This window comes from Arvicanthis niloticus, chromosome 2, assembly GCF_011762505.2.
Source record: "Arvicanthis niloticus isolate mArvNil1 chromosome 2, mArvNil1.pat.X, whole genome shotgun sequence".
Taxonomy (NCBI): domain Eukaryota; kingdom Metazoa; phylum Chordata; class Mammalia; order Rodentia; family Muridae; genus Arvicanthis; species Arvicanthis niloticus.
The window spans coordinates 34,411,659-34,436,122 of record NC_047659.1 but is presented as its reverse complement, the minus strand read 5'-3'; the positions used below and the strand labels follow the sequence as shown (position 1 = coordinate 34,436,122).

Sequence of the window (24,464 nt, the reverse complement as noted above, 5' to 3'; positions counted from 1 at the left end):
ACCTGTTGGCTAGTAGTAACCAGTTTAAAACAGTTCTTGGTCAAGACCTTCAAAGTCATTTGAAGAGAGACTCCCCAGCCCCATAAGAAAGCTGCTAGTAGAGTTATACTGTTCTTGCTAAGGCTTTCCTGGGTATGAGCCAATGGTGATGTAAGTCATTGCATACAGTCTCCAGTGATGCTGGGGCACACACTTGGTTTGCTGGTGCTCTGCCCTGGAGGGATTCTTTCTCATTTGTATTAATCAAGATTACCCATTGCACATATTCCCACTGCTTCCAGTGTATTAGAGAGCTATTCCAAGAGAGCCACAGATGAATCTCAGAGTAATTTCTATTAAGTAGGAATCCTATAGCTTTTATGAAGAAAAGGGAAGTAATTCCCCCATGATTAAACATAGAAACACTGTTATGAAATATTAATTCCAAGAGTTTTACAACAGTGGTTGATTCTTCCAAGTTAAGTCTGGGAAATGAACCACTCAATCCATAGAACCTGTGCCATGATGAAGTTTCTTCTCAGTCGTAGTCACATATGTGATTTTATTGGTAGAGTGAAGCCACTTGAGAATTACAAATGATTATGTGTGGGCATCCATATGTGATGATGCTTGTCTTTACATGTATGTGGAGAGCACAGGGTAACAGAAGAATTCTTCAATTGCTTTCCACTTTAACTTTTGAACAGTTTCTCCTACTGAATGAAGAACTCACAGATTCAGCAAGAGGAACTACAGATACACTACAATCACTGCACTTAGATTTCTACATGAGATCTGAACTCAGATCCTCATGCTTGTGGGCCAATCTCTTTAGCAACTGAGTCATCCCCCTTGCCACATGAATAAGAAGAAACAATTAATAGTGGATACCTTGAATGAGAGCTCCATATTTTCTCCACCCCAAACATCAAGGCCAGGGTCATAAGTTCCAAGCTCATAAAAATAACTTTTGTCAATGGAAAATAATCCACCTGCCATGACTGGGCACCTACAACAAAAAAGGATTGTGTTAAACCTTTATCCTGTGGCAACTTAACTTCTAGAGTGGGTTCTCTGTATAGCTGCTAGGTAGGATTTTGGAGGCATTTCTGGATAAGTGCTGGGAAGTCTTGGGATGGAGCCAGAAGCTTGGCTTTAGTGAAGTGCTTCTGGTTCATAGGGATTGAGGTAGATTAGGGTTGAAAAAGACATGGGTAGGACTATGATTTTTATTTCTCAGTTATACTCTGGATCAACCCCTGGGATTATTATGGTTTCTCTGGGTCAGGGCTAAGTTGGATACATTTCAAATTGAATTTGAGGGTGGGGGTAGCAAACTAGCTTCTCAGGAAACTTTGTTTGCTTTGATAAAGACTTGAATAGAGCTATAATTTTTGTTATTGTTGTTTTTTGAGATAGCACCTCACTACTGTAGCCTAGACTATCCTTAAGCTTGCCACCCTCCTGCTTCTGGCTTTTAGTGCTGAGATTATAGGTGTGAGTCATCATATCTAACTGACTTCTATAATTCTTGCTGGTTTTCAGAACAATAGAGTATAATTTTAAAAAAAAAAAAACTTATTTTCTGTCTTTACAAGAGGAATTACGACTACTCTCTAGTCTTCAGTTTTACACACTTACCTTATTATGTCAGTTTCTTTAATTCTGTTTTTTGCAACAACATCTGGAGGGATTGTTTTCCAGCCAAAGTTCATGGGCCAGGTAAAGACACCTCTTTGGAAGTTGTCCACAGTCATGTAACTAATTCAGAACAAACCAAACAAATGAGATTTGCAGATGCAATTTTCAAGATTATTTGTGTCTCTATTGACTTTACTAACACAGCTTCGTGACCAGTTCAGTTATGGGACAGTTGATGATACATCTGATTCTGCACCATCACTTTTTATCACCAGTTTCAAGGAAGCTTATAGAAATGATTCACTTGGGGGGTTGGCTGGTAAGATCGGTTGTTTCAACTTAAATTCACATTTGTCTATAATGGCCATTTTAGAAGAAGAAACAATTTAGAAGAACATACAGACTCCATGTAATATATATATATATATGACTAGAAACCTGAGAAAAATAAATATTTGGGAGTTCAACTGACTAGCAAATGGGATGAATATGATAATGAGCAGTAGGATTTATTAGCAGGTAAATATTGGTGCATTGGACAAATAGATTACTGAATTGATAGCTTCTGAACCCAAGATATTGATCATGTCTTTTCAGTTTTTCAGTTCCTTGGGTGAGTAGGTCCTGCTTCTTAGGTTCTAACATCACACATGTGAGGACCATCCCGCTCTGTTACTCTCTGGTGTCAAGGTATGGTAGTGTTACCTCATGTCCTTGTCATTGATCACTTCAATTACTGGACAGGCCACTTTCCTTCTACTTAAATAAACTCTTTCCAGAAGGGGCTCCAGCCAGCCCACATTACACTCCACATGAGAGTCTAGGAATGTCAGCACATCACCTGTAGGGTTAAAAAGAATCATTGGAAAATTCAGTACAATACGGCAAGTGCATGTAGTTCACCTTTAAAGGTGTAGGGATTGTTTGAGAGGTACGACTGTGAACATGGGTGCCTTCTTTTCGCACTGAGTTCCTGGTTCCTAGAGGCTCATTTTTGTAATAATACAGGGAGAGTTCAGGGATAAGGATTCTGTGGAATAAGCCCCACTCATGACTGGAAACAACTGACAAGCTAGTAACACACTTGCTTCTCTGTTGCTGTACTAAATTATGACTAAAGCATCTTGGGCCAGAAAGGATTGATTTGGTTTAAATGATGCAGTTACCACCCACCACTGATGGAAGCGAAGGTCTGCTCAGCTTGCTTTCCTATACAACTTGGACAGGTGCCCAGGGGTGACATCATCCCCAGTGACATGGTTCCTCCTACATTAATTATTACTTTAAAAAATGCTGTACAGACATACCCACAGGGCAGTCTGAGAAACAATTCTTCATTTAAGGTTCACTTCACTCCTATTATTGTTTTCACTGGCCACTCCATGACCTGGCTGCTCAGTTAGCATGTCTTACCATGTCTTACCATGTTTGAGCAAGTCTTACAGTGAAGTGCCTCTGTTCTACCTAGTGGTCGTTTCTGTTTCCTGCTATAAACTTGAAGAACAGACATATTTTAATTCCTACTTAAGAGATAAAGATTGGAGGAACAAATAGCTAGGGCAATGTTCCAAGGTAATTTACGTTGAGTGCCATGTAATAGTATGAAACAACTCATTACATAGCTCACGATGGGGTTCCAAATCTGCATTTCCTCCCCACCTGGCCCAGATCCTACCTAGTTGATATTCTCATTCATCTGTTGCCAGGACCTGAGGGAAGTAGCACCTGCCTAAAACATATTTTGGAATTTTTATATTGCTTTATTTGGGGGAAGAAGAGAATCTCCTACGCATGGATACCATGGCTCCACTTTCAGATATTTTATTTTAAAATAAAATCTCAGAATTGTGTTAGATAAGAAAGCAAGGAGTTCCATGTGTAGCTGGCTCCTGGTAGTGTTTCTAATTGTGATGGGTTTATCACAAGTGAGGCTGTGCTGATGCAGAGAGGCTGAGAGGCCTGAAGAAATGGGGAGAGGGGTGTGAAGTACACACAAATAACTGTGTCCTTTGGACTTTAGAGTATGCTTCTAAGATCTATGTAATACTCTTAACAAATTGATAGTAGTTCTTACTCTTTTTTGATGATTTTTTTTTAAACTCAAATTCAGAGAAACTTAACCCAATCTTGGTTATAACCTGTCATAAATTTCTGGTTTTTAGAATTGCATACTGATAATGCTGACTTTTTTGGAGATGGACTTTATGAATAATAGTAGCAATTAGAAGAAGAAGAAGAAGAAGAAGAAGAAGAAGAAGAAGAAGAAGAAGAAGAAGAGGAGGAGGAGGAGGAGGAGGAGGAGGAGGAGGAGGAGGAGGAGGAGGAGGAGGAGGAGGAGGAGGAGGAGGAGGAAGAAGAAGAAGAAGGAAGAAAAGAACTGCCAATTCCAAGTTACTCAGCGTGCCAAATACCCTTAGCTCCTTCATGACCCTAGTCCTCTACCCCATGCATGGACATTGTTGTATCATCAAGAACTTAGTGCTGGACCATTGTTTTTATGGTTTCTAGAGAAGCATGGGCCAGGCTTTCCATTTAACTTTACCTAATAGCTTTGCAGTGATACTGAGGCATTTTAAACCTGCAGCAGAAACAGACTCTGGAATGTATAGAATGATGCCCATTGATGCTTTTCAGGAAACCTTGGTATAGGTCAAGAGTTTGATGTTTCTTGTTGGGTAGCATTACTTGAAGTAGTTGACTGAGTCTAGGAATGCTAATGACAACACTGAGAATTTTGCTAAGGGGCCTGCCATGGAGTGATTGAGAATCTGACCCAGGACTCTCATTGCGGAGTTTCCCTGCTCTAGGCCCCACCTTTCTTTGGTGAATAATTCTTAGTAATACATTGTTGCTCTTCTATCCATAAAATCTTGTCATTCTGGTTGGTCCTTTCGAACTCCTCACTCAGCTAGTAGCTAACTGATATAACTTTAGTATGTGCGTTAGATTCAGACACCAAGTTCTGACGGCAGTAAGAGGACTGGTTAGCTGTTGAGTAGTTGGAAGATGATCCTTTCAGACTTCAAAAGTGGCTAATTAATCCTTCAGGGAAGATAGTCTGAATTTTACTACTCTGTGTCCTTAACTGTCTAGCCCCGTCCTTGTCAGATGCATGTTTTTTGTTTTTCCTGTTAATTCTACTCGGTGAATAATTTGAGGACAGACATGGCTATGTAGACACAAACTCATAGTCTTAATTTTTATTTCTTTATTTGGCTGAAGCATTCCTGAGAATATTTCTGCTCAGCATCTTTGCCAAACTGATTTTCAAGGAGTCTTCAGACTTTCTGCAGTTTCCAACTCACGGCTTCTCACAGGGCTAGAGAATGCTCAGGGTAATGAGAAAGATGCACTGAGTAGGCCAGCCCGCCTTGTTCTAAGGCAATACCTGAAGTATATTCTTGGCGAAACTTAGCACAGGTCAGGGTTGCTTTCAGAAGCGAAAGGATCATCTCCCAAATAATCAGCAGCTAACCAGTGCTCTTACTGTTAGTAATGGCAATGGTGTCCTCAGAGCTTGGTGTCTGAATCTAATGCACATGCAAAAGTTATATTAGTTATGTCTTTTCTGATAGTGCATCCTATAGCCTCCATGCTCAGTATAAATTATGAATTCTTCCAGCTGCCCTTGTTCCTCTCTGGTCCAGGACAACTGTAATAGCCTCCTAACTGAATTCTCTACTTCTTTCGTCTCCTCTCTCTGATATCCATTTTGTATATGGAGGCAGCCTGGGCTTTTAAAATGCAAATCAGACAATTTAGCTCTCTCTTCACTGACCTTCGCTGGTTTTCCAGCCTGGCATACAGAACTGTACAGAAGTTTTATGTTTGTCTTTTTCTCCAAATGAACCTCTTACCACTCACCTTTCTGGTCAGTTCTCGTCAGGACATACAAACTCCTTCTTTGCTTTGAAAGTGTCCAGCTCATATCTGTGCTCCACACTTGCACATGGGAATATTTTTCAGCCATATGTCAGCTGATAAGTTCTTTTTCTAAATTATTTCTTAACTATTGTATTTTTTCATTATTCATAGATTTACTAAAGAAATTAATCTGGAGAGGCATTTAAATTTTCAGGCACAGTCTGTCAGGTGTGGATGATGAGGGATAAGCAATATCAGTGTAAGTGATACACATGCATAGAATTTCATAATGAAACATTATTTTGTCCAATAAATACATGGTTAAAAAAAACCCTAAAGTTACTGCTGAGCGTATAGCTCAGTGGTAACCCACATACTTACTATAAGACCTTGGGTTTAATAGTTAATATCAAAATTGATAAATGAGAATAAATACAAATAAAAATTTAGCTACTACCAATTTTGTTGTGATTCATTTGTTATTCACTTACAATTTCTGTTATAAAGTGTGATGGTTAACCTTGATTGGTAACTTGACTAGATCAATAGTCACCCAAAAGACTGTCTGCTAGACAACTGTAAGGCAATTTCTTTATCAAGTTAATTGAAGTGGGAAGATTGACTCTAAATATGGGCGAACAGCTTCCAGGGCAGCCCAGATAAAAGGAATAGAACAAAGGAGTTGTTTTTTTTTTTTTTTTTTTTTTTTTTTTTTTTTTTTTTTTTTGCCTGCTCACTCCACTCTTGCTAGCCAGGTGATCTAATCTAATTTCTTTGCTAATATCAGAACCTAGCTTCTTTGGATCTCCAGTGTGGCGTATAGACCACTCTTGTGTACCAGTTTTTTTTTTTTTTTTTTTTTTTTTTTTTTTTTTTTTTTGAGATTAAAATCTTCCATCTTAAAGAGAATCTTCTTAAGAAAGAATGTTAAAGGGAGGTAAAATAGTGGTGTTCTAAGTCGGGGTTGTGGTTAAAATACTGCAGGAAAGTTCCTTGAGATGGAAAATAAACAACTCAAATAGCTTTAGGAAGTCCTTGAAATTGATTAGACCCACTAGACCCCTCCCTATTTGTATAACACAGATAGAAAAGACTGCTGAGAGGTGACTCATAGACAAATCCAGCTGCCTGGAAGAAGCAGAGGCCAGGTGAACTGTCTAGAAGAGACAAAGACCAGCTGAGTTGCCTGGAGGAGGCTTAGACCAATTGAGCCATCAGGAAAGGCCACTCTCCAACCTGTTGAGCTCCCTGTGGGTTGTGAAATGTTCTCCAAGTTTCTAGCTTTTGTCAATCATCCCTCATACGAGGTTGAGTTTTGGCAATACACTCATCTTTGAATTATTTCAGCTCCTGTAAGTAACCCCTCATCCCAATCCTGTAAATAACACGATAAAACTCATAGGTTCATGAAGTCAGATTTTGGTGGGATCCATACTTTACGAGCTCTCTATCTGAGGTGAGCAGATTTGGTGTTTTATCTCCCCAGGAAAAGTCGGTAATACAACAACAAACTACTCTTCAGGAATTCTCTAGATCTTCTGTTGCAGGATGAAATTCTCAGCCCCATGCGCTGTGTTCTCAGACTCTCCTGTATGTGTCAGCCATTGCTGGACTACCCAGACTGTGTTGTGAAAGACAATCTAATATCTCTTTTTTTACTGAAGACCCATCAGTGTTCTTATCTGCTGAGCCATCTCTCCAGCTGAATTCAATTCCCAGCAACCACATGGTGGCTCACAACCGTCTGTAATGGGATCCAATGCCCTCTTCCGGTGTGGCGCAGTGCACTTATATACATAAAATAAATAAATCTTTAAAAAACAGAAAAACACTAATAATAATGAGAAAATTTGACAAGAATGCTTATAGGTATTTGCTGCTTTTCAATTTAAAAGAATACTTATTTGAGAGAATCTTCCTAGTATTTTTTGTAATGCCCAGGGAAAACGTAAGTGCATAGTGCCATCGTGCTATGGTGTTATGCTGTCTCTGAATTCCTTTTGAAAGGCTGAGAAAAAGCAGTTAATGTAACCATCCCCCCATTTTGTTTCTGTCTCTGTCTGTCTGTCTGTCTGTCTGTCTCTCTTTCTGTGTGTGTGTGGGGGGGGGGGCATGTGTGTGTGTGTGTGTGTGTGTGTATGTGTTTGTATCTGAGTGTGTCTGTGACATTTCATGTCACAGAATTAGAAATTAGTATCCACATAAGAAGAACATGTGGGTATTTCTGGTTATATTCTTTCATATTCTGTGTTTGTTTGAAAAACATTATAAATTAAAGAAAAAATTGGGATGAATGCAATTAGGGAGGTGGGGCAGTTTCTTACCTGTTGCATTCTGTGCTCCAGCCAGCCTTGCTCTGATCAAGCCATGCCTCTCCTTGAGGCGAAGAATCCGAACTTTTGGAAACTGAGACATGTATTTATCCAAATTAGCTTTTAGGTAGTCTATATCAGGGTAAGAACAAACCCAAAATATTTTAATTAACTGGGCTTACAAGGAGCAGTTTTGCAATTTCAAATCCAAAACTATCATGTCATTCTAGTTGCCTAATTTTATCTTTGGGCCAACCATTTTATTTGATTTAATCTTACTGAAAATATTTTATGTTGGTTCAATATTATAAACTAACCAATTTCTCAAATCCAAGACAGGAGCCTGACTTGAGTGTATACATTTGAAAAAATTTAAGAAAATCGTACAATTTTGGTTGGTTAAGAGCTTCCATCCCACTAGCACTTCTCAGTGATGAAAGAGTTATTGAGTATATTTAAGAGTCATTTGACAGAGCAATAACTAGAGTCTACACAAGACAAAATGCTGCTGAGGTCTCCATTGAGAAGAAGGACTTGCTTGGTTAAAGTGATGGTGTCTGTGGGCAGTTTCCTGGCTGTAATCCTCACCATGGGAAAAAAAGCCACCCTGACTGGTTTGTGTACAGCTTGAAGAAATCAGCCTGAGATGTGGTGTGACTGACAGTTATACAATCTCTGCCATGCACATAGGAACAATTCTACTCAATTCCAGTCCTGGCCCACAAGAGACTTAGTCACAGGACTTAGGACTTCTGCTCATCCTATAGCATCTTTGCTTTTTAGTTGGCTGTAGACGGGTTCTGCTAAGGAACATTTCAGAGATGTTTAAGGATATAGTTACAGTCACTTCTGTGGTTATTGACAACTATGCCGAGAATGGCCTCCACATTTTCTTTCTTTTATTGAGATTGAATTTTACCATATGGTCCAGGCTAAACTTGAACTCTCGATTCTCCCACTTCTACCCCCAGGTACAAGGATTACTGGTATGTGCCACTACGTCTGAATTTTTTGGAATATATTTACAGCCCATTTCCTACTGATTGTGTGTGTGTGTGTGTGTGTGTGTGTGTGTGTCTTAATGAGAACCCTGAAACTGCTCAAGGTCCAAAGAAAACAAACAAACGAACAAATAAAAATAAACCAAGAAACGAAAAACTGGCTCGGTTCCTCATTAAAGGACTTTGCTTGTTTGGTGGCTGGCTGCTACTTCTATGTATGGTATCACAATCACTCATTAGCATTTTCAATTCTCTTCTAGCATCTGCCTGCTGCTTGAGCTCACTGTGGCTATGGTAGCAACAACAAGGCAAAGAAGGCATGCACAACATCATGATTACAGATCAAGGTTTGGCTGTCTCTAACATCGCCACCCACCCAAGACAGGGTTTCTCTGTGTAGCCTTGGCTGTCCTGGAACTCACTCTGTAGACCAGGCTGGCCTCGAACTCAGAAATCCACCTGCTTCTGCTTCCCAAGTGCTGGGATTAAAAGTGTGCGCCACCATCACTGGCCTGGTTTTTTTTTTTTTTGTTGTTTGTTTGTTTGTTTGTTTTGGGTTTTTTTTTTTTCTAGTTAAAAAAAGTGTGGGAAATTTTGGAAATTCACATTGTGGCATTGCTGGGCCTATAAGATGCCCTACACAGAGAGATACTTTGGCAATGAAAAGAGCAAAAGTCTTCAGTGTAACAAATGAAAACAAATGGAATCTTAAAAACTGGGGAGGCTTCTGCTTCCAGACTACACTAGAATGGTTATCTTTTTGAGCCTTTGAGAATGTGTCTTCTCTGTTCTTTACTGCACATGGAATCTTCCTTCCTCTTCAGAGGTAGCCAAGGGATTTCCATTTCTTTGCTTTCTATAGAGTTTAACTGTGGTTATTGACTAGAAAAATAATTCTATGAAGAGGGTGGACTTTGATCATTATAGTCCATGAAAAATGAATTGATTATCATCTTCTGGACTCAAATGACCACCTCAGGGAGTAGAAGGATGAAAATAACTCCTGCAAAGCAGGTAGGTCCCAATGAGAATGGCTGAAACATGCAGCACAGCAGACCCCTGGATGACCAGTGATAGTCTTAAGGATGGATGTGTGGTGTGTTCAAATGTTTTGCCTATGTGTGCATCTATGTACTGCATACATGCATTGCATGTTGAGGCCAGCAAAGGGTGTTGGATCCCCCTTGGAACTGCAGTTAGATAGTTTTGTGCTGCCGTGTCAGTACAGGGAGTTGAACCCAGGTCCTCTGGAAGAAGAGTCAGTGCTCTTAACTGCTGAGCCATCCCTCTAGCTTTAATTAGTAATATTATGACCAATGCTTAGACTCATACTTTTATGGCTGCACATGAAGCAATAGTTTGGCACTTACAAATAAAGCTTCATTAAATGACTGGCTGAACAAAATTACTCTTGCCTTTCATCAAGTTTTAGCTTTTCAAGAAAAATCCAAGGTTTTCTTACCTTTGGTGCTGAAGTCATCCACCAGCAGAATCTCCTTGATGAGGTGTGGAGGAGAGCGGTTGAGGACGCTGTGCACAGACCTCAGGAGAGCGGACCACACCTCATCCACAAAGCACATGATGATGCTGGTTGTTGGGAGGTCATTGTGAACTAGTTGCTCTGCACACCTGGGCCAGGATATAAGCACAGTACAAGAGATATGCCACTGAGATCTCAAAGGGCCCTGAATAATCTGTTCACACTGAACGCACACACACACACACACCTGTGTTACCAGTTTATATGAGTACCATGTTCATTTTTTTGTATGCATGGGCAATGGCATTTGTTGAAAGTACTAACATGGTAGACATGAGGCCTCCTTTGGAGGAATAATACTGCAGTGAAAGGATGGTTTTTTGGTAGGAGGTCAGGCTACTTTAATTCTACAACCAAGAAATTAACTTCAATAACTTATTCTTTCCATGCTCAGTTTTTACATCAGCCAAACAAGGTAGTGGTCCTCTTAGAGGTTTAGAGCCAAGTGATCTTCATAGAAATCATTTAGCATAGTTCCTGGCACAGGCGTTTACTAAACAGTAGCTCTTGCTATCATTATTAAATTATATGCCAGAAGAGAGCATTCTGCGTTATTTAGTGTCACCAAGTAGTTTATGATTGCCTGTATAAATAGCCATCGCCAAGTGGCAAAAGAGACATCCTTCACTCTACTCAGCATATGAAAGTAATTTTGGTACAATGTACACATACCAAATAATTGCATCCTTTCCCACTTTTCTACTTGAAAGTCCCTTGCTGTGACTGCTGCAGAGTACCCATACTTGAAGTTATGTTGCTGGCATGGAAATGATAGCCAGGTTAAGATGGAGCAGGTGCTTGCTGGGTTGCACCTGGTCATGGTCTCTTACAGGCTCTGCAGCTCATGGCTACCTCGTTGTGGCATTTTCTGTATCTGGATTGTGTCACTGTTATGGGGAAGCTCCTAGTGAGACTGCCCAAATTATATTTACCCTTTTGCTAACACAGCACCTCTTAGTAAAATAATAATCAGTGATGCATGTGAATAAATACTTAAGTACTCTGCTTATTTCAGTGTAAAACTCAGACCTCTCTCCCTTTTTAACAGATAAATGGTTAAGTCTTGAAAAAACAGGTTCTTGGTTATGTTGTTAGTAAATTTCAGATCTGGGACTGAAACTCTAGTCTAAACTGGCCCTAGAAGTAACCATAGAAGTTTAAATCCCTAGAATAAACTTCTGAGAGCTGACGTATCATTTGTGAGAACCAGAGCGTCTGTCAAGTACCCTGGCTCATTTTTGTTAATTTAAAGAATAAGATACAGATAAAAGTAAATGCTATAGTTAAAAAATATCTGCTTGTTCTTTATTTATGGTTGTCAACATACTGTTGTGAACATAATTTAATTCAATACCATGGCAATTGCTTGAGATGCGATTGTGTAATATATTATCACATACTTCTTTAAATGATGCAAAAATAAAGCACAAGATGATCAGTGACTCACCCAGCATCATTTCCCTGGCTATAACATTCATGGGAATGTAAAATGATGTAGTTTTCATTTCATTGGTCTACAGTGATTTTCCGAACTAATAGAGTTTGGATTGCGAATCAAATAAACATATGGTTGCTTATCACTTATTCCTAATTACTGGCTTGAAGACATTGCATAACTTCTTTGAACTTTAATTTGCCAACTACAAAGCATGGATTAAAAACCTGTCTTGATTGAATATATATCTTATACATAGCTTGTTCATAAGAAGCACAAGGAAACTCACTATGGTCTATAATTTCAGTCTTTCCCTAAAGTGATTGGTTAACATAATACACAAAGGTTTGGAAGAATCACACCCAACTTCAGCCCTAGAAAACAGATGGAGAAAGTTTGCACAGAAACTGAGATTCTTTATCATAAGCAAAAGAAGAGACAAAAAAAAAAAAATAAACTCACAGTTCACTGACTCATCTGTTTGGGAATATAAGTTCCTACATTAAAGTTAATTCAGTTTCCTCATAATATGTATTGAACTTAAGAAAGTATTAGAGGGCTAAAATGAACATGTGTTACATTTTCAGGTGCTGTAAAGTCAAAATAACACATTTCGATCAGATGTCTTAATCTGATTCTAATGTTAATGTAAAATAGCAGGCTGCCTAAGTTAATCTTATTCTGTACAAAGAGCACCTGCATTGGAATTTCGGTGAAGTCTGAGCATTCCTGACTATATTTAAGGATTATATTAATTACATGTGGTTGCTATAACACCTTAGATTTCTGTTCGAAGGTTTCCCCTAATTTATCTATCTTCTCTTGTATTTTGCTATGAGAAGAAAGAAGATACCAGATCACACCTTCAATGCTGTGCTTGCTACATTCCTTAACAAATGTCTAAGTTCATCACCTCCAATTTCTTTTCATTTTTATGTGTTATAGGACACGATTTAGTCAAGCTCCCTGCCACTCTGTAACACACAGTGCCGCTTCCCCAGTTCCCAATCACCTGCTACTGAATGAATTTCTGCACGCCGTCAGAAGAAATACTTTCTAAGCCCATAGTTTTAGCAATATCTTTTCGTGACAACATAAATGTCCACAAGGGTGATAGGAACCTTCTCTGCATAGTTCCTCACTTTTTTTCTAACCCTCACAAACATCCTTGGCATCCACATTGTTTCTATTGACATCTTCAAGAAAAACATTCCAGGTGTTTCTATCATGATTGTCTGAATTCTGCTAGCCTCTGCCTTATACTTAATAATTACAGGTTTTGCCACACAACATTCACCTTTTTGTTACATAAGGGACTATTGCAGACTTTGGGAATTAGGAAGTCAATACATCTTTGAAGGGACATGTTCATGAGTTCAATCCAACAATGTAACAGCTCAAAGTAGGAAATAGCTATTATTTTGGAGAGGAGCATACCTGTATGTTTTAAATGTTGGACTCCATCTCCCCCTAACTTAAAAGTAGGTTTAGTTATAACTTAGAGACACATTAAGGTAGGCATTTACTCTCTCATTTCTTTCTCTCCTTTTTTTTTTAAACCCATGTTTGGAGCTTTTTATGTTTATAATTTTTGCATAATCTATAAAATATTAGTTGGAATAGTTTGGCATAAGTTAAATACTGATAACCAAATTTTAAAAAGAATTAGAACAAGGAAAGCCACCAATTGCAGGCTTGCCATGAATTAATAAAAATTGTAGTTGATTGTATAATCACCAACAGTTGAAGGACAATTGGGAAAGAGAAAAAGTGAATTCTGAAATGTATTTTTTAAGGCATCTTATGTTTCTAAGGTAAGGTTTCAATTCTCAGAAGCTGTGGTGCTGAGTAAGAAAGACTGGAGTGATGAGACCAGGGTCCACTGAGAAGGGGCTGCGTGAGACTATTATTAGAATAATTTGTCCACGTCAGATGCAGGAACAGACAGTTTTGTAGACTATTTTGTAAGAAATCTTGAAAAAGAGACAGAAAGCTAGGTAGATGGGAAGGGGCAAATTTGTCAGCCTCTTCTCCCTTTCCTGAGGGATGGAGTGATATTTATGAGTGTGAGGGATGGTTCAGATAGAATTAAGAGCTGACAAACATATCAATGACTGTAAAAATTATCAAGGGGGAAGGCTTTCCTTACAATGATCAAGCTTACTCACATGTACTGTCTCCTTAAGTCCATCTCGATATCTTCCTGGTCTCCTGAGATTTCATATTCCTGTAATGTTCAGCCCTTGCTCAGTGACTGTTTCCATTAAGTTTCCTTCTTAGCTTACCCTGGTTCTTCATAACCACTATGCAGGTGATTCTGAGAGCTGTGTCTGCAGCTTTTTCTCAACAGTGAGTCCCAATCCCCATGCCCTTGTGGACAGCTTCATTGGTTCATTTGGGCATTAGAGTCAATATTACCTGTCAGTCACCCTGCCAAAGTCTAGCCATTCTATTATTCTGTTATAGCTACCTGCATTTCTTCCACAGCACCCACTTGTCAATTTTATTTCCTTCTCTTCTACATCCAGATTTCCTGAATGTATGTCAAATCTGGTTTGCTCCCATATTACCACAAGCTCCTAGGAGTGTCACACAAAATAAATGTTTGATAAATCATATTGAATGGATGGATGAGAGGACAGAGATTTGGAGTAGAGATTAAATTTAAAGCTTGAATAGCAAGAGAGAAGGTATTTTCCTTTGAGACAGGGTGTAATAACATATACAGGTAACTTCATGTGCAAGGATTAAAACCTATACTTTTCTTGAGATATTTTAATCATCGCAAAGGACCTGTAGATTCTAAACTAATTTTTTATGATTTTTTATTGGTTATTTTATTTATTTACATTTTAGATGTCACAGCCTTTTCCCATTTCCCCTCCCTAGAAACCCCCTATCCCATCCTGCCTTCTCCTTTTTGCTTTTATACCATTTTAATTACATGCAAGTATTAAGGTCAGTTCTAGGTTGACGAACTAGCAATACAATAGATGCAAATAGTCAAGGACAAGCAAGACAATAAACACAAATAGTCAAAGAACAAGCAAGGCAATAAACAAAGTTCCATGAACACTCCCGTGTTCACTGTTTCTAAGGGCTTATCAGACTGATCAAAATATCGGAGCCTACTTCTCTCTCCTAGCCCAAAGTCATTTTCATGTCTGAAGCCTACTTCCTTGTTCTAGCCTAAGATTTAGATTCCTGCCTGAAACTACTCCTTTGTTCTAGCCTAATGTCAGATTCCTGCCTGAAGTCCACTTCCTTGTTCTTGGCCAGTGTCAGATTCTTGCCAAGCAGCCCCAAAAGTTTTCTGCCTTTCCCACTTTTTTTATTTCATAAACAAGATTGAGTCTGTCTTAGGTCGTTTTGACAAGAATGACTTTCTTACCCATTGTGGAATACAATGCACCTTTGTCTTAGGTTGGTAAGGCTCTGTACAGAATCTTACCCATCCTTGGCTTGCCAGCCTGTTAATTTAATAACTCTATCTGGAGATCCATTTTCAGTTTCAAGCCATGTGCTTTGGCTGCCAACTGGATATTTGCCTACAAGTGTGGCTGCTTACCAAGTGCATAGAGTACCTCTGAAGGTCAGAAGAGCATGATGGTTCCTCTGGGAGCAGAGTTACAGGTGGTGATGAACTGCCACTATAGGTGCTGAGAATAGAATTACATCTTGGTTTTCTGGAAGATGAGTCATCTCTCTAGCCCCTGGACCTATAGATTCTAAATACCCAATTTGTGTAATATAGCCATGCAGAATCAATATATAATTTCTATACGTCAAAAAAGGTACTTATACTCCTGAAAATGTTAGACTGTAGTTGTAATCCCTTCTCCTGTGATGTAACTAAATCAAGGTTTCCAATGGGAAAACAGAAACAGGAAATTTGCTTTGCTTTATTGGCATAAGGTAACTCAGAGTGTTCCTGGAATTCAAAGGAGAGCTCTATCCTAGATAAACATTTAGAAAACTTTTTTGTGCTTAAAACTGGGGCAGTGTTATGTCACAGTCTTTTAGAAACCCAATCTTCTATAGCAGTAAACAGCTTAAACATGTGCCAAGTGTTTAATAAACCAGCTTTTTTGTTGTTTATTCAAAGGCACAACAGGTTAGACCAGACAGCTCTCAGCATTAGTAATGCTTAATCCAGATACAAGTGGTAACAGCCACCCAATTTCATCTGGATTCTACAGGTTGTAGAACCTCTTCAAATTGTTCTCCACTCACCCAAGTTAAAAGAATTATTATTTTTTTTATTTGCCTTCATTTCTAATACTTTTGCAGGAGAGAGAATTGCCACTGAAGTGTAATCTATGTTCATGATATTTAGTTTTGTGAACTTATTTTTTGAGATTAATAACTTAGGACTTTTTTCTAAGTGATCACTTATTATACAAACTAGGTGTTTAGAATATTTGAGTCTGGTTCTCTGCTTAAAATTACTCAAACTCTCTTGCTTATGAGAGTCTAGGTTTGGATTGCTATAGTAATTCAAAGACTGCAGATTATGGGGAATTCAATGTGAGGAATTTCATCATTCTGAAAGAGCTAATGCATAACTGTGGTAGAACAAGGACTCTGGATGTGAAAGACAATGAAGAGCTAAGTTTAGTTCTTTGTGGCACTGTCTGGCTGCCTCAGCATCAGCATGATGCTTAGTCTTCATAACTTCAGATCACTCACTTTTAGGATGAAGACAATGATGTTTACATCACAGAACAGTGATGCAGGTTTCATGAAACAATGGATATAAAAATATTAGCAAAGCTTCATGCTGAAAAGCCTGTGTGAGAACTGGAAATATCTCTCTATCTTGACTTACAGATTCTGACTTAAAGCACTGGCTGGTCCCACACATTGTTCAATCTGAATCTACCAAGTGCTCGCTCATTTATCAAGAGACTCCAATGCTGATGGTTTACCTCTTCAGCTTCTGTGTGCTCAGTCTTTGGCGACTGACTTGATTTGAATAGAGCCTATCAAACAGAGACAGCTTCAAATTAGAATGCTGAGGAATGATAACATTCTTTCATTTCTATGAATTTTTCATTTTATTCCAACAGAAGCAAAACACTTCATGAAGGTCAAATCTTAGTCTTTATGGGTTTGAACAGAAGGTCGAAAGAATATGTTTCAACTTCTATTTGCAATTCAACTACAGCTTCCATGGGAGCCTTGACTGCCCTTCACTCTGAACACTCTGATATCTTCAGGAGCATCAGGAGAACCAAGTGGCCAGCTGAGGTGCTCTGTCTGGAATTATATTCTTTCCTAAGACCTTAAAATTATTTGAGCCTCTTTGCCTCCCACTGATAAGAAGGATATGAGGATTTTACTTTTGTGATTTGTTCTTTTTTAGGGTAAATGACCCTTGACATTTGGTTAACATTACCTGACTGAGAATATTCAGTGCTGCTTTCCCACTTCCCACTGAAACCTTTAGCCTGGTGATGCTGCAGTTGCAGAGGCATAGATGTGTCATCAGAATGAATGGACTCAGGCTCACAAATATATCCCACCAGCACCAACACTTGCCATGTTAACAATGGTCTATTTTGAGCAGGCAGCTGTCAGGGTGAAATTGGGATAGAGGCAGGCGTTAAGATGGTGGAGTTCTAAGACAAAAATAATCCTGGGGGAGGGCAGGGCATCCATGGGCCATGTTTCTTGCCTGCCCTACTGTGTGTAACCTGCGGGTAAGTCACTCCTAACACCTGCTCTGGAATACAGGTTGTTATCTGGGGCTCTTCAGCCATTGTCATTATTTCCTGAGATTTTCCTTCTCACCTCTGGCCTATATATGCAGAAAAGAGAGGTCTTAACTTTTCCAAAACTCATATGACTATAAAGAAGCAAAAGAAGGAGGCTATGGAGCCTGTAGAAAGAGCACTCAAGTGAAAAGCTGGGGAATATTATGGATGTTGAATCTGCTAGTTGTTTTCTCTATCCACCCTCACTTTTCTCATCAGTAAAGCATACAGGGCAGGTTCTTAGCCATAGTGCTGCTCTGAAGTGCGTATTATCAGACAAGCACATATAACTCACACACATATATACATGTATCACTGTCTAATAGAGTAAACGTGACTTATGAGTCTCAGCAAGATACAGATCTCCCTTCACAAAGAACCTTGACAAACCAAGGAGGCCTAGGCATATCATTATGAGGTAGACTAGCTGGGGTCAGAAAGAACCTGACTGGCGAAGCACAATCAGCACTTAGTGATGACAAATCAGAAGACTAAGCATTGGTATCCAACCCATCACTTCTGAGCTCTGAGTTCTTGTCTTTTCTTGAGTGTGTGTGTGTGTGCTTGTGTGTGCATGCACACACGTGCTTATTTCTTCATTTGTTAATAAGGAGATGTAATACTTTATCAGTCTGTCATGGCTGTTGTGGCAGTCAAATGAGATAACATACATGAAAGATAAAGGCTACCAGCTGCCTGGCCTGATCTACTGGCTCATGGCCAACAATAAAGTGTGGTATGCAATGTGCAATGAGGTCAATGGCCACTGCCTGAATTACTGCCATAATGTGAATGCCCCGCCTTCTCTGTAGATAAAGCTGCGGTGATGGTGACTATAACAACCTTGAAATTTTTTTTCTTAGGATGAATGAGAATTGAAGTGGCAAGAATTTTGCAAATGTTCAGTTCTCCATCTCAACTCTCTCACATGGCCAGCGTGGCACATTTAAAAGGCAAGCCCATCTAAAGGTACTGGAGCTTGGCCTAACATCGATGTTTTTCCAGGGAAGTCTAAACATCTCCATTTAGTTTTGAAAGAAAACAAAACAAGGCCTGTAAACATTGCTATTTTTCTTAAGTTTTCTTAGCCTTGGTGGGGGGAAGCGGGGAGACTCATTTTGCTCTTTGGAAAGCTCTGTTGGAACAGGTCAGCCAGGGAAGACAATAGGAAATTATGTTCTGGGACAGAAGGACCCAGGACAATATTCCATTGAAAATTTGATAAAGTGAGGCTGGTGGCTGAATTTAGCCCTGGCTGAGATGTCTGAGGAAGCTGTGTGAATAGGTTCAGATTCCTGTACCTACTCATTATGTTCTCCCAAGCATACTTTCAGCTCATGGGCAACATTTGAGAGGACACATCCTGACCTGGCTTAACTTCCTCAATCTTATGTTAATTAGGACCCATGTAACAGCTTTCTTTGCTTTGATTTAATGGTTGAAATGAGTTTTATATTTTCCTACTCTGACTGTCTCTTTCAAGTTAGTGGTGAATGACAAAGAGGAACATCTGAAGGCTTCGAAATTATCTCAGTCATATTTAACCATTGCTATGTTATGGTCTAGCTTTTGCTTTTTAAATATGTTTCTTTCTTACTTTTATGTATATATATATATATATATATATATATATATATATATATGTATGTATATGTAATGTACATGTATTTGTATGTATATGATGTATATGTGCATATTTTGTATATATGTTCATATTATATATATGTATATACACTTTCCTTCTTACTTCTCTCTCTCTCTCTCTCTCTCTCTCTCTCTCTCTGTCTTTATGTGAAACAGAGCCCCAAACCCTTTCATATACACATGTCTCCTGACAAATGCATGTGTGCATGCACAGACACACACATACAGCTAAAGAAGCACCATTGAGTGCTTTCACCTCCACGTGTGAAATCAGAAGGGAAGCTTTTTAAGTGCTGTTTTTCCCTGTCACTAATGAGTTTTTCCCTAGCTGGAAAATATCATAGCTTCTCTCATCTATGGCAGATGATGTCTCCAGTCACTATTAGTCACAAAATCACCCACAATCCACCAAGACAAATATTCATCAATATGAAAATAAAATCTTGAATTTTATTTAACTTTAACATCTTCTTTCCTCTCAACCTGATAATGTTCAAGAATCCTCAGGATGAGGAGGATATATGATCAGTTACTGTCTGTCTCTCTCTCCCATCTTCCTTCTCCTCAGCTGTGGCTTCTTCAGCTTCCTACAGTCAGCATTAAGATTCCGGAAACTTTTCCCTTAGTAATTTTGGCAGTTTTGTAGGCAATGCCCAGTGCTATCTTTTGCTTCTCATGTTTGCCAAAAAGTACTGTTAACAATCCTGGCTCTGAACTAAGGTGGCAAAGACATAATGGTTTTATGGGAGAGTTTGACAGAATTCTGTAGGAACAGCCAGCATTAATGTAAACTGTTGAGTACTGTTGCAATACTGCAGTTATTAATAAGTACATCATGACTCTTACTGCATTTTTAAAATGATTTTCAAATTTTGTTTTATGTGTATGAGTTTTTTTTGCCTGTGTACACATGTGTGTGTGTGTGTGTGTGTGTGTGTATGTCATGTGTGCAACTGGTGCCCCTCAAAGTCAGATGAGGGCATCAGCTCACTTCCCAGGATTCGAGTTATAGATGGTTGTTAGCCACTATGGGGTGCGCGAGTTTTGATCTGTGTCTTCCACAAGAACAATAAGAAGTCTTCATTGCTAAGCCATCTCTCCAGCCCCAATTCTTATTGTATTTTGACAACTAAATGCTGGCAGGAAAAATTCTTTTAAATATTTCTTTCTCCAAATCCAGATTCAGGAAGTGCACTCTTAAAATAAGTTTGTTTTTGGAGTTCTATTTTAACTATAGATTCAGGCTTAAAGACAGGCTTTTCCAAGCAGAATGGTCCTAGTTTTGAGAGGAAGAACTTCAGCTCAGTAACATCTGTGTGTGTGTGTGCATGTGTGTATCTCTGTGTGTGTATCTCTCTCTCTCTCTCTCTGTGTGCATGTGTGTATCTCTCTCTGTGTGTGTATCTCTCTCTGTGTGTGTGTATCTCTGTGTGTGTGTGCATGTGTGTATCTCTCTCTCTCTCTGTGTGTGTGTGTGTGTGTGTGTGTGAGAGAGAGAGAGAGAGAGAGAGAGAGAGAGAGAGAGAGAGAGAGAGAGCTGTGTGTGGTATATGTGCATGTGAGATGTGTATGAATGTTGATTAGTACTGATGCAAACACTTTCAAGAGCTAAGAACAAAGACTTCAATGATTAGGTTTTTACTTTTAAAAGGTTAAATATGGTAGTTTAAAGTAACTGTCAAAAGAACATTTGGTTTTTGGTATCTTTTATATATAAGTATTCTAGGTGAAAATGACATTCTGTTCTATTTCCTGAATGAAAAATATCTAAACAAGAGCAATTCCCTTGCTTGAAAGTCAAAACATTTACAATTAAAACTAAAAGAATAAAAATATGAACTAGTGAATAAACATGAATCAATAATAACTCAGCATAAAACAGAACATAGATACTTTAAGCCAAATAATAATATACTCCACATACTCAACACAAGAAATCAAGACACAATTAGGAATTTATGAGGTGACTTATTAAAAGCTTCATTTGAACTAATACCTGTCATTGATTTATTGTTTAACAATAGCATTAGTTTTAAAAACTCATTTTAGAAAAATAGCCTCATAAATCAGCACTGTGCCAACTTTTATTTTTGGAATGCAAAGCTCTGTGCTGTACCCTCAGGGAGTTTGAACTAAAATTGAAAAAAAAAAAAGTTTCTACAGAAGCCTGGAACTTCAGCGTGGAGGGAAAATGATGCTCAAGGCTCTTGTTACTGAGGAACCAAAGTGATTCAGTGAAAAGAAGGCTACGTACATTCAATGCTATTAGAATTTAATGGCTGTAGCTATGTCGTGGCCTAGGACGAGGCATGCTACACTGAGATTTGGTGTAATATTGGATTAGCATGAGAGGGTAAAAACGGCGAGGCCATGTAAGCAGATTGCAGACAGAGACTGAAGAAATCAACTAATAAAATAAACGGGCACTAGTCAGGAGCATCACGTATAAAGACATAGTCATGGGAGCTGCAGAAGTGGCTCAGCAGGTAAAGAAGTGACACAGCAAGCAAGTGGATGAAAGCTTAGAACCCCAGAATCCACCAAGTGCTGGCTGTCTATGATCTCAGTACTGAGGAAGCAGAAATGGAATCCCCAGGGCAAGCTGACCAGCTGAGTCAGTAAGCTGTGTGTTCTGCAAGAGACCCTGATTCAATAAACAAAGCAGATAGCAATTGAAAACACCAGGGTCAACCTCAAGCCTACACACACAGACACACACACACACACACACACACACACACACACACGAATCCAAACTCATGTCAATATACACTCATACATATATACATATCAGCTACAAATATTTTTTTTACAATGTTATGAGACTGGCTCCCCAATGCTGAGTGCCCACCTTGAGAGACCCTAGAGGTGTCTTGGGAAACACAGCATGTGAACCAGACTAGATATCTACTACCAGGAAGAGAATCGTAGACAGCCCTGAGAGCACAATGTGAATGATGCTGGTAGCAGAGGTGGTGCTTTGTTTTTGGATAAGACCTTGAGATAGTGCAATATCTTAGAGCTATTTCTCTGAGGTATGGAAGGAAAACTCTGGAAAAGGTGGTTTGGAAAAGAGATTCTGACTTTAATGCTAAAGTAAGAGACATTGTCCTGGCAACCCTGTCTCTTCTAGTCAAGGTCAACCTGGTCCTAGCATATCAGTTAATTCAGCCTTAAGAAGTTAACTAGAAATTAGTCATTATCTGTGTTGAGGGAAATGAAATTGAAATGTATGTTGCAAATCTCAGTTTTTAATCCCTTTTCAATCTGTATTCAATAGAAAGTTATAATATGGAACGCACCGTCTTAATCTATAAAAGCAGTTATGTTTTAAAATACAAACATCTGGAAGCTATTCCTAAAGTTTTGAAATTCAAAGATTATGGTGGTCTTCACTTTAGCTAATTATGAGGCCTGGTTCTTATAACACCCTACCCACATACACATGCAAGCAAGTACCTATTTGTTACTATATTTTATAATAATTTTCTATAAGATGACTGAAGTTTATTACCTTAAATATTATTATATGCATGAATAAGACATTTCAGATAATTTTTTGATCAGAGCTGAAGGAAAATAGTATCGAAGCTTTAAAACCACTACAACAAAACACCCTTGCTCCGAATCCTGCCTACCTAAAAAATACCACATATTTTTATTTGCATTTTCTTCTAAACATGTTCCTGTGAACACATAATTTGCAAGTGTGAGTAAAAGAAAAGAAAAATGACTTATCCTCCTGTAAGGAAGAATAGCGAACAAAAGGACCAGAAATCCTTTGAGGGTTTCACATATAGGCTTCCTGATAGCTAACATCTTCCTCTGACTGGGGTTGGGGGCGGAGCATAAGCCAGCATCTTTCCCAGAGACACACACCTATATTTATCCAAGGTGGTTTGTGTGGCAAGAGGGAGGGGACTTGACTGTGTGTTCTCTGAGTCATCATCTCAAGCACACGTGTCGGTTTCAGAAACAGCAGCTGGACAATCTCCTGCAAAAGACAGAGTCTAATTGTAACCTTCCTAGGCTGCAGGACTCTGGTTCCCCAAACGATATTATAAATTAACAAGCTCTGGAAGGCAAGGGGCCTTTAATAAATCAGCTAGGTGATAGCATTAGTGTTTGCTCTTGGCCTCACACACTGATCCTATTTTTCTACTTAGAGCTGTATCCTGTGCTCCTGCACCCCGCCTGATTCTTCCCCAGTCTGGTAGCAGTCTGCTAGCCACCAAGGGCATACTTAAACAAAGCTGCCTATAAAGAGACTTTTTTCCTGAATCCCTTGCGGAATACTCTAGCTAGTGCTCCAAAACTGTGACATGTAGGTCTTAGGTCTTCAGGATATAGCTGCCCTAACATTTTAGAACTCTTTTTTGGAAGATAATACACAAGAGACAGGAGATAGAAAGAGAATTTTGAATGTGAATTTTAATCGCTTCTCTTTAAAGAACTAGATCAATGATCTGAGGCATTTATGCTCCTAGGACTTCAGTTTCCATCTCTAGGAATATTTCTAGTCTAGACAAGCCAATGGAACATGGCTAATATCTCTGGTTCCATGGCTAAGAGACTAAACTGTCTTCTTCTTCGACACCTACATCGCAATAAATACACTTCTTTTGTTATCAGGAGTAAAGGTTCATCTGTACATGCCTTCTTTCTGAGAACCCTGTGCAAAATTCTACCCCAACTACCTAGATTCAAAAGAAACATTTTTTGAAGAAGCCCCCCGCCCCCAAAACAGCCATTGTTTATGTACTACACATGTTCAAAGTCTCAATCTTGCCATTTGTGGATTTGTGGATTCCAGCCTCCAGGCTGACTTAGCTTAGAGAACTGAACATCAGGTTGTAATCAGAGCTAGAGTATTAATTAATGGGTAGTAGTGAGCACATGAGTACAAGTATCCTCACTTATAAATACAACAAAGACAGTTGGAAACTGAATTGGAATCATGTCTGTGGCTGGATTTGCCTTGTGATGAGGGAGGGAGGCGTTTCATTGTTCGAAGAACTGAATGCAAGAGTCTGTTGGGAAGCTTCAGAGGTGCACTACTGTCGGCAAGGGATACACATCTAATATAAATTATTAGAAAGACACTAATCACATGAGTGCCCTCATCCAGTAAGTCAGGTTATAAAACCCGACTCCCTCACGAAGCTCACTTTCATATTTGTAGAGTCCTGTAATGCAGAAATTCTGTGAGCAGGATCGTTGCTAGCTCCTGAAGCTCGGACAGGTGTTTGCTTGTTGGCAATGGATTTTTCCCAACATAACTGCTCCACGTGG

General features: G+C 39.0%; 1 protein-coding gene across 1 annotated transcript in view; it reads right to left on the bottom strand.

Moving 5' to 3' along the window:
- Galnt5 (polypeptide N-acetylgalactosaminyltransferase 5) overlaps positions 1-24,464 on the bottom strand; it is a 41,914-nt gene that overhangs the window by 14,842 nt on the left and 2,608 nt on the right. Inside the window, exons 2-6 of the mRNA XM_034495625.2 lie at positions 10,260-10,426; positions 7,809-7,928; positions 2,326-2,461; positions 1,621-1,740; positions 871-988 (exon numbers count right to left, since the gene is read on the bottom strand). Coding sequence (XP_034351516.1) covers positions 871-988; positions 1,621-1,740; positions 2,326-2,461; positions 7,809-7,928; positions 10,260-10,426 — 661 coding nt within the window. The remainder of the gene's footprint in view (positions 1-870; positions 989-1,620; positions 1,741-2,325; positions 2,462-7,808; positions 7,929-10,259; positions 10,427-24,464) is intronic.